This window comes from Mus caroli, unplaced genomic scaffold (genome assembly GCF_978045245.1).
Source record: "Mus caroli unplaced genomic scaffold, Mus_caroli_1 scaffold_14, whole genome shotgun sequence".
In the NCBI taxonomy this organism is placed as follows: domain Eukaryota; kingdom Metazoa; phylum Chordata; class Mammalia; order Rodentia; family Muridae; genus Mus; species Mus caroli.
This window is the reverse complement of record NW_028227269.1, coordinates 117,562,004-117,571,856: the sequence shown is the minus strand read 5'-3', so window position 1 is coordinate 117,571,856 and position 9,853 is coordinate 117,562,004. Positions and strand designations below refer to the sequence as shown.

Sequence of the window (9,853 nt, the reverse complement as noted above, 5' to 3'; positions counted from 1 at the left end):
TAGCCATTCTGACTGGTGTGAGGTGGAATCTCAGTTTTATTTTCTAAGAGATTTATGTAAGAGGACCTATTAATATACTTCACAAACTGAAAAGACTGGTTGATGAAAACTTCCTGAATAGCAATATGGGTTCTGGACATCTAGACATCTTTCTAAACAGGGTTTAAAGGATGTGTGTGTGTGTGTGTGTGTGTGTGTGTGTTTTGTATTGTATTAGTTAGGTTTCTATTTCTGTGATAAAAACCATTATGGCAAAAAAACCCCCCAAAAAACCAACCAACCAACCAACCAAACAAACAAACAAACAAAAAAAAACCACAGGGGGAAGACAGGGTTAATTTGACTTATAGCAGGGGAAGTCCAAGAAGGAATTAAAGGCAGGAACTTGGAGACAGGAACTGAAACAATGACTGCTAAAGAGTGCTTCCTCCTGGTTTGCTCCTTTTGTCTTGCTCAGCTTGCCTTTTAAAATACAGCCTAAGACCACCTGTGAAGGGTGGTACCACACCCCCCCCCAAGTTAGATGGATCATTTCACATCTATCATTTATCAAGAAAATGCCTTGCAGACTTCCCTGAAGGCATTCAGATGGAGGCATTTTTCTCAACTGCAGTTCCTCTTTCCAGAAAGTGTCAAGTTGACAAAATCTAACCAAGACAGGTGTTTTGTCATTCCTGGGCTTATTTATAGTCCAGAGTGAGGGCAAGTGTTTGCCAGTAAAGCTATGCATGATGGCATTGGTAGCGTTCTTTCTCGGACACAATTAAAAAACAAGCTTGAACTTTCATTGAACAATTCCTGGAAGGATATGGAATGATATTTGAAAACCAGTATTCTGGTGTGTTGAAGAAAATCAAGAGCAAGGAGTAGTCATAAGTGCTGATTTATGGTAGTTATCCACATACTTTGATGACATTTTAGATTTTTCTGTGAAGTTCTAAAGATGTTTTGGAAATTGTCAGTAGCGAAATGTTTTTGAATTTGGGTAAAGGATGAAATACACTGGGTGAATAGTGAGTCCTTTAGCTACAAATGAAGCACAACTTTAAAAATCAATAATCTTTAATTGATGTAAAAATAAAAGGTGGCCCTTCATCTTTTAAGAATTCCAACTATACAAAGGTTTGAGGCTTAAAACAAGTGTGTCTACCTTTACTATAGTAAGCATACTATTAAACTATCATAATCTTGAAACAATTTTCATCTTTTCAACAACACAATGGAAAATAAATTTCTAGGAGGGACATGTATTCAATGTGTAGTTCTGGCAAAGGGACTGAAAGAGTCCCTCTGTATAACTTTATTAGTCATATAATCTGAGTTGGTTTCTTCTGTGATGAATAACTGACCACTTGTGGTTTATGGACTTGGCGTAATTGAATTTTTTAGAAGTCATATAATTCAAGCAAAAGATTTTACATATGTTTTCAGAAAGATGATTACTTAAAGAAAAAAGAGTGAAGTGATGTCAAGTTCTGACATTCTATTTGGAAACAGTGTTCTAACAGAATGAAACTCAATATAGTCTTCCCAAGTTTCTGAAATACATTTGCTGAATAATCTTTGAAAATGTAAGGATATAGGTTTAAAATGTGCCATTTTTGAGTTAAGTTGAGGACTCAAGTGAAAAGCAGAGTAGCATTATTTTTACCTGACCAAGCACAAAAAGGCAGCATTGAGCATAGGAGAAAGATAGGAAAAGTTCTTCAGGAATAAGGAGCTCAGCAACAGCTCATTTTACCTGTCAAGTGTTGAATATTAGTGAGTTAGTGTAATCTTTATGCAAGTAGATATTTAAAAGAAAAAAACCACGCATCATCTAAAGGAAGCTTTACCATGGCAGGCTGACCACTACATTCATCAGCTTTTGCTTTCTTTCTAAGTCTATAAATGAGTTTGTTCCATGTAGAAGTTTTACTGACTGATTGTTGGTTGACTGTGGAAGAACCTGTAAAGAGACAGGAAGACACTGAAGACCTGAATGAACCATGATACCTTAGAACAGTGAGTGTGTGGCCTTAACCTAGTCATCTCCACACTTGTGGACAGCATTAAAATTGGCTGCACTAGGTTTTCAAGGGTTTTCTTCATGGTTCTAAATTGGGTAGTCTTACCTGGACTAGAAAAACATAAATATTTGTAAAGACATTGCTTGGTTGTTAAAATAATTGATACATTTTATGCCATTTAAAACACATGCAAAGGAAACTCTACTTGACTTAAAATATATAGAACAGTCTTGTCATTAGCCACCCTAAATGCTGATGGCAAATGATTTTCAAAATTCAGTTGGACATCAGAATTCTCTTAAATATTGTTTAATTTGTGAAATTTATAATCTTGATCATTGCCTTGATGATATCTACCTTATTTCCTGTGGTATCATAGGGATTTACTTTATTATTATCATTTTTCTATATCTTTAATGTCTTCAACTTCTCTGCATTAGAATATTTTCTAGTCTTTTCTATGTCAAATAATCACTTTTCTGAGTTTCAAAATTCTCTGCCTCAGACTCTCTTCTTAAACATTAGCAGGAATCTGCCTCTTTGTCAGTGTCTGAATGACAGTTTCTTTGAATATTTATTGAAAAAACCATTTTTTGTACCATAAAAAGAACAAGACTCATAGGCTTTGTAGTTTCAAAGCATGTAGTTTTATTACATAAACATCAAGAGTCATCATACAATGTTCCACTTCAAAACAGATGTGTGTATATAATACATATATACACATACAAATATTTTTTAATTTCCTAGAAGTGACAGCGTCTTCTTTTTGCATTTAAAGCATACCCCACACCACTTTCACATATATTTTCCTAATTTAATATCACATCATATTTCGTCAAGGGTAGATGTATATTAAAACTATAATGTAGGCACTCATGTTTTTTATTCTTTGTCAGTTGTCAAAATTAAAATTTCAGTTTCTCGAATAATGTCTTCTTAACTTCCCCTACTTATTTCAAGAATCACCTTATACCCTAAGTAAATCACTCCAATTTGAATTAAGAAAGCACAAGGGTGAAATAATTACATTTAAAGATGTGTCTAAAATTGATTACACACACACACACACACACACACACACACACACACTGTGAACTATTAAGATAAGTGCAGTGATTGAATCTCTTTTTAAAAATCTGTGTGTCAAAGAAGTGATAGCCTTCTTTGTTTTTTTAATATGTGTTTTTATAAATAAATTCAAAAGTTATTAAATATGTTGATGTTTTATAATTCTGTATTTTACATGCCAACAGAGAAATACTACCAAAATTTGAGTCAGTGGGTTTCTTCCTTAAAGATTAAGCCAACTTCAGCATAAATTTAGTATAACCATATATATTTGAGATTTCTAGGTGCTTAAAGTTTGCATTTTTAGTGGCAAATATCATGCCTATGTGCAGCATGAAATGAGTAGTGATGATGATGATTCATTATTTTATATCAAATCTATGGACAGTATTTGTAATATACCAGACAAAAAAGTGTCCAAACAAGTGAGGAAGAGTTCAAAACTATACCAAATTAAGAGGCCATTTTTATCCAGAATTTTCTAAGTAGTTCATCTCAACAGGTTTACTGATGGCATTGTTAAAAGGCTCATGGGACCTTAGACCAAATTATTGCTGTTTTGTTAGCACAGTGAAAACTCTTGTCTTGCTTGTGACTGTAAGTTCTCATACCAAGCATGAAATATATCAATTTAGCTGTGATTGAGTAACTCAGAAAAATGAGTTGAAATTTGCTTAGTTTTGGAAATTAATAAAAATATATGGTGCAATGATACTTATTTAAAAATATTAATTTGTATGTTGTCAGAGATTAATTTTCATAAATATCTTTAGAGTCCATGATGTTTGATCTTTTATACATATTGTTGATTGTTATTTTAATATTGCATTGTGGAAGAGAAAAATTGGCTTTAACTATGTGACTGTCAGTTTATCTTTTAATTTTCTTACACCGAGAACTCCTTCAGATACTTTGAATATATCCTTTCCAACACATGACCTTCATGTTAATCATCAAAGGAGATAAAACATCTAAAGTATAGCAAAGGTAGTGTTAACTTCACTAAGGTTACCATTTCCCAATTACAGAGCTTAATTTGGCTGAAAGTTATATGAAATAAACATATCAGTAATAATCTTAGATAATAATTTTTGTTTAGAAATAAGGATTTATATGATTGAAGTTACACTTATAAATCAATATTAACAATTACTTTTACATAAACATCATAATCACAGTTAAATATCAACAACAAAGTAGTTTATATTCATGCTTCAATATTCAAGTCACTCAGCTCCATATGTATCAGCCACAATGATTGTCTACCACACAATAGATTTAAGAAAAAGAAGGAAATGCATGGATAGAGTAGAAATTAAATATGTGACATTGTGGGCTTAGAAAGCTTTGAGCAATGGCCTTCTCATAGCTAGGTGAATAACCTCATAACATTACAATTTCTTCCATATTACCTATTTACATTCATGTAGCTATAAATATATGATGTGTGTATTTTCTGTATTTACAGTATATATACACCTATGTATACACAATACTTTATTCTTAGACTCATTCATGAACATGAAGATCAATTTGCACAGAATAATGAAAACATTTATTTTCCTTACATAGTATTCACTTGTTCAAAAGTGCAAAAATATCATACAGATTAATATTCTTTCTCTAACTAAAAAAATCACCTTTTAAGCTTTAGTTTTTTGTAAGTTATAAATAAATTATGAAATATAATTCATTCACAAATTGAAATTAATTACAATGCTGTTGCAACAAGGAATTGCTGAGGTCTTGATTTTTACCATACTTGAAGTCATTTGTCTTTCAAAACAAAGACATCAATAAGTTATTGTTGGTTCTGTATGTGTTTACTTTTGAATGATTCATAAAATATGCAATTACAATTCTAAAGCTCATGCTAGTCAAATGGTGTCTGTGTACAGTATTAATCACTGCTATTTCCATTTAGTTTTTTGGAGGAATCTTCTTCAGAACAATTGGTCAGTCTGCTGAGATGACTAAGCTACAACATTTCTGGAAAGTTTATACCCTCTAGAAAGGGATAGAGGGTGAGTGAGGCCAAACTGAGAAGGAATAACTTTAGTCGATGCCCAGGAGAAATAAGAAATCCAAGAGCCATTTTAACTGCTACTCCCAAGTCTTCAGCTTCTCCTGCCTCATGAACAACCTGAAAAATGTTGAGTTCTTTAAAACATTGATTGTACTCTTCCATTAAATATCAGTTGTGGTGCTCCATTGCTCATGTTGTCTGTCATTTCCTGTTAGCAAAATTACATGAATTAATTAAAACTCATGTTAGAGTAAAACATTGATATGCTTAATAGAAACACAAAAATTACAGGCCATTGAAAGCCATTTTTTGAGAGGGGACGAAGGACAAGAATAGGTACTGTTGTGATTTAGGAAATGAAATTTCATGGCATCTTGTAGCACATGAAAATGCTGAAGTGACAGCCTAGGTTTATATACACAAATTAGTCACTCTATCCACGTACCGAATCCCTGCTGCCCCCCCCCCCCCTTTTCTTCAACCCTTTACTGGAAGATACTAACCTAGAAAAAAGATGCCTAAGTGACCAGGTTTTCCCAATACCCAAACTCTTCTGTCAAGCACATCAACAAAATACCAACACATTCTATAGGTGTTTATAGAAAACCATGGGACCTTGAGGTTTTCAGTGAGAAGATGCTTATTGTGTTTAGGCTTTATTTTGTTTTGAATGGGTTCTAGAGATGTAGCCCAGACCGGAATTAAAATTGAATAGCTCAAAGTTGCTTCAAGCTTGCAAACCTTCTGCTTCAGACTCATGAGTGTTGAAACTCTCAGTGTAAACTATCATGGCTAGCCAGGAAAATTGTTTATAATGACACAGTCACTTGTACAGTAAAAAAGTAACAATGAAAACTTAGGGCATGTTTTTAAAGGACTCAGAAAAATGTGCTTGGGAGGACATGAATATACAGATACAAAAAAATGAAGTAACATAAAAAGTTTCATTTGCAACTATAGAAAATACTTGAATCTTAGATGACTTGAATTCATATAGTTTTGTTTGTTTGTTCATTTGGTTGATTTTTGAGAGAAGGTTTTATGCAGTCCAGGCTTGTTAGACACATACTATGTACCTGGAGCTGGCCTTGAATTTCTGACCCTCTTGTTTCTACCTTCTGAGTTTTAGAAACCCAGGCATGTGCCACTTTGCCTGGTCTACAAGATGCTTGAGATACTAGGCAATAACTCTACAATCTAGGTCACTTTCCCAGGTCCCGTGCTTATGATTAGGGGCCAATTCACATTTACCATAGTACATGTATTATAGATAGTATATTAGCAAATTTGTCTATTATGCAAGATTGACAATTCTGTATTTTAAGAAGCTGACTTTCAAAAGGGTGGCAAAAACATTTCAAGTGAAGCTGTTTTCTTAGTCTTCTGCTTGCTACCCATTTCTATCTTGTTTCTGTCAGGGAGACTTCTAAGGATGAACACAGTGAAAACAGGACTAAAAATGTGGAATAATTGGGCTGGTATTAAGCTTATAATGATAAAAGGTGATTGACAGAAAAATTAGCCAAACTCAATTCCCAAAGTTAATATAAAATTTAATGAATCACATTTTATTTTATCCTGCTAGAAGAGAAAGAAAACTTCTTAGTAAGTACATAGAAATAAGAATCTCAGTTGCCTTTTCCATTCCCTAAAAAGACTTCAAATAAAAGCCTAAAGCTCACACAACTAAAGTATCAATATTTTTGTAAGATTTTAAGAAAAATGTTTTCTAAAATCTTATAAATTCAAACAATACTCTTAACGAAATTCATTCAATCACAGACACAGTAAAATTACCATTAGAAAATAATAGCGAAAGTTAGTTTTAAATGGATGAGTCTCATCATTTCATTTGCAAATTGGCATTTACAATTTAATAAGTCTATACTCCTAATCTGGGCAAGAACATACTTGGACATTTATAAATAAATATACTTCTTTTAAATGGACTGCAAATGTAACTTTCTGCATTTCCAGTTATTCTCTTTGGCCAAACTAAGAGTCTTGAATATTTATTGCTAACAACTGGAAATATGTGAAATGAATAGGAATATCAGATAATTTTACCAAAAGAAAAATTACACACAGACATTTTACTATATTAATGTTAAACTTTGGCTATTGGTTCATGCAATTTTGGCATGATAGAATTACAGTTTGTCTTTATCCAGACTCATCTATTATTAAAACAAAAGTCTCATCTGTGAATGATGGTACTGAGTCAGAATTGTGATGCAGCAGAGAATAAAGGGAATAGTGAATCATCCAAGCAGTACAGTGCTTGGATGCTTAGAGGCAGGCTGAATATTTGAAATACTCAACCAACATTGAAGCTGTAAGATTTTGCCATGTAGGTTTATGTCTGCTCCTCAGAGTAACCCTTCTAAAAGTGATACTTTGAGGAGCACACAGCATCAGTCCAGACTGATCTGTGGATACCATGGCTTTCTAATAGAGGCAGTGCTTCCTGTAGCAACATTACAACATGGTAACTCCCTAGAAGTCAGCGTACCTTGTAGGTAACTCTGGTGTCGGGGGCACCACCGGGCAGCTGGGCAAGTCGGTTATTTCAATAGCCCTCAATCTCTAATGTAAATATAACAATTATACAATAAATATTGAAGAAACATATGCAAAGAAAAGCTAAATAACACCAGCATAAAAACAGAATATAAAGGAGCTGCTATCAAAATATGTAATAATCTTCTATTTTAATAACCTACTTTAAAACTAATAAGTCCTTATATTTATAATGTCAATTCTTTTATTTTGAATGACATGTACAAATCTGACCACAATTGCTTCCTTGGGACAATCAATGAGAATCTCTTCTCTGTATGTATAGATATACAAAATAAAGACAGATGAACAATAAAATAAATATTTAACTTAAAAATAACATTATGATATGCATAACTCTTGCTACTATTTCTTTTATACTATGACTGTATGATTTTATTTTCAAGAAATAAATCAAAATGTAATTTGCCCATTATCTTAGTGAGTTTTACAGATGTTTATCTTTTCCTGAATAGATCAAGTAATAAGAACTGAATTTAAAAATGTGTATCAAACTAAATGTGTTAATAGGAACACATTCAGATCTTTCTATAATGTTTGCTCCTTAATGCAACTAATATAAGTTTCTGTTTGAATAGGTTTCATGAAACAATTATGCAATCAGCATTTTGTAAAATACAGGCAAAGCTATACACATATGCATGAAGTTTAGACGAGAATTCAATGAAGCTTTATATGGATTGTAATATCTTCACTGATAGACAAGGCTTTTTATCGCCTCACTAAAGAGCCTCTTTTATGCTTGAGAACCTAATTTACATAATCAAATGCATCTACTTATAAGCACAAAGGATGTACTGGAAAAGAGAATTCATGTGATTTCTAAAGCTGGCATTATTGAGTGGAGGCTGAATTTAGTTTATGTTTTTCCTCAGTAAATACATAAAAATCCATATTTATAAGGTGCTTAATATTTTATAAAATGCTATTTTAGGAGCTATGGTTTCAAATAGACAGAGGCTACAAAATTCTGCTGAAAATGGCTGCACCTATGAATTGCAGAGAAAACTAATTAAAAACCCCTGCTCTTAATATAATAGGGTCAGAATTACAAAATGTGATTCCACAAATTGCCATGTAAGCTTGCAAATTGATCCACCTAGATTGTAGTGTTCATTGCATGGCAGCAGTGTGAGGCAAAATGAAAAAGAAAAACTCACTTTCTCAGCCATTTCATGAGAGTGATGCAGGGAATGTTCCCTTTCTGAGAACATCCTCCTTTGCTCATAGCTGGCTAGACGACAAGTGAGCCAAGAGGAGACAGTGCAGCCCCCAATGCCGATACATGCCAAAGACATGGAAGCGAGGTGCAGTGGGTACAGGGATGAGGTCTTTTTTGTGACTGCCCGAAGAAACTGAAAATTCAGGATGCCTCCAATGAGTCCACAGATACAGCAGGCTGAAAAGAGGATCATCTGAGAAAAAGAAGAAAAGGGGAGTTAAAGTTGATAGGGCTGTGATGTCCAGAAAATAGAGCCTCATGTTGCTGCAGGCTAAGGATGGTGAACCTGCAATGAAAAGAATACGCTTTCTTTGTTTATAAGGAGGTAGAACAGGTGTGCCTGTTAGTAGCGACTTCATTCAGTCAGACATAATGTTGATAAAGTACATCATAGAACTTCCAAAATGGAGCCAATAGTATATCTTATGATACTCTGAAGGAAACCAAATTTAGCTTTTGGCTAGTTTCAGATGAAAATAATAACCATGTCCTATATGCATGCTTATTGTGTGAAGAACAGATATCAGCTGCATGATCCCTAATACAATATAACTGTATTATACACGTATGCAATATTTGTACAATATGTTGTATAATACAATAATAACAGTATTAGTGCAAGAAGCACTAAAACAATTTGGAAGAATGAGTAGTGATCAGGTCAGATTCTTTGACTTAAATTCAGCTTTATTTTGTCATCTTCTCTAAGCATCCAAGTAGCTATAACTTTCAACCTTGGTGAACTTTGGGAATTTATCTCAATCTTTTTTTTTCTTCATTACTTTCTTGTATATATCTTCTAATAGGTATCTTAGGGACTTTCTATAACCTGGCCCAACATCATTCAATTATTTTTGTTGTTGTCTGGCACCACTGTGAACTGTTACAGTGTTGTTTGATTGAGTGTGGTTTTTACTGTTGATCTTACACTTGGCTTAACACGAG

General features: G+C 33.4%; 1 protein-coding gene across 4 annotated transcripts in view; it reads right to left on the bottom strand.

Annotated features, from left to right (window-relative positions):
• Positions 1-5,149: 5,149 nt before the first annotated feature.
• Tmem196 (transmembrane protein 196) overlaps positions 5,150-9,853 on the bottom strand; it is a 75,802-nt gene continuing 71,098 nt past the window's right edge. For 2 of the 4 annotated variants that reach the window (XM_029484329.2, XM_021179584.3), the window contains exons 3-5: positions 8,847-9,101; positions 7,619-7,692; positions 5,227-5,314 (exon numbers count right to left, since the gene is read on the bottom strand). In XM_029484329.2, the coding sequence (XP_029340189.1) occupies positions 5,308-5,314; positions 7,619-7,692; positions 8,847-9,101 (336 nt within the window). In that variant the 3' untranslated portion in view covers positions 5,227-5,307. Of the gene's footprint in view, positions 5,315-7,618; positions 7,693-8,846; positions 9,102-9,853 lie in introns of all 4 variants that reach the window. The other 2 variants (XM_021179583.3, XM_021179585.3) reach the window with 1 other exon arrangement.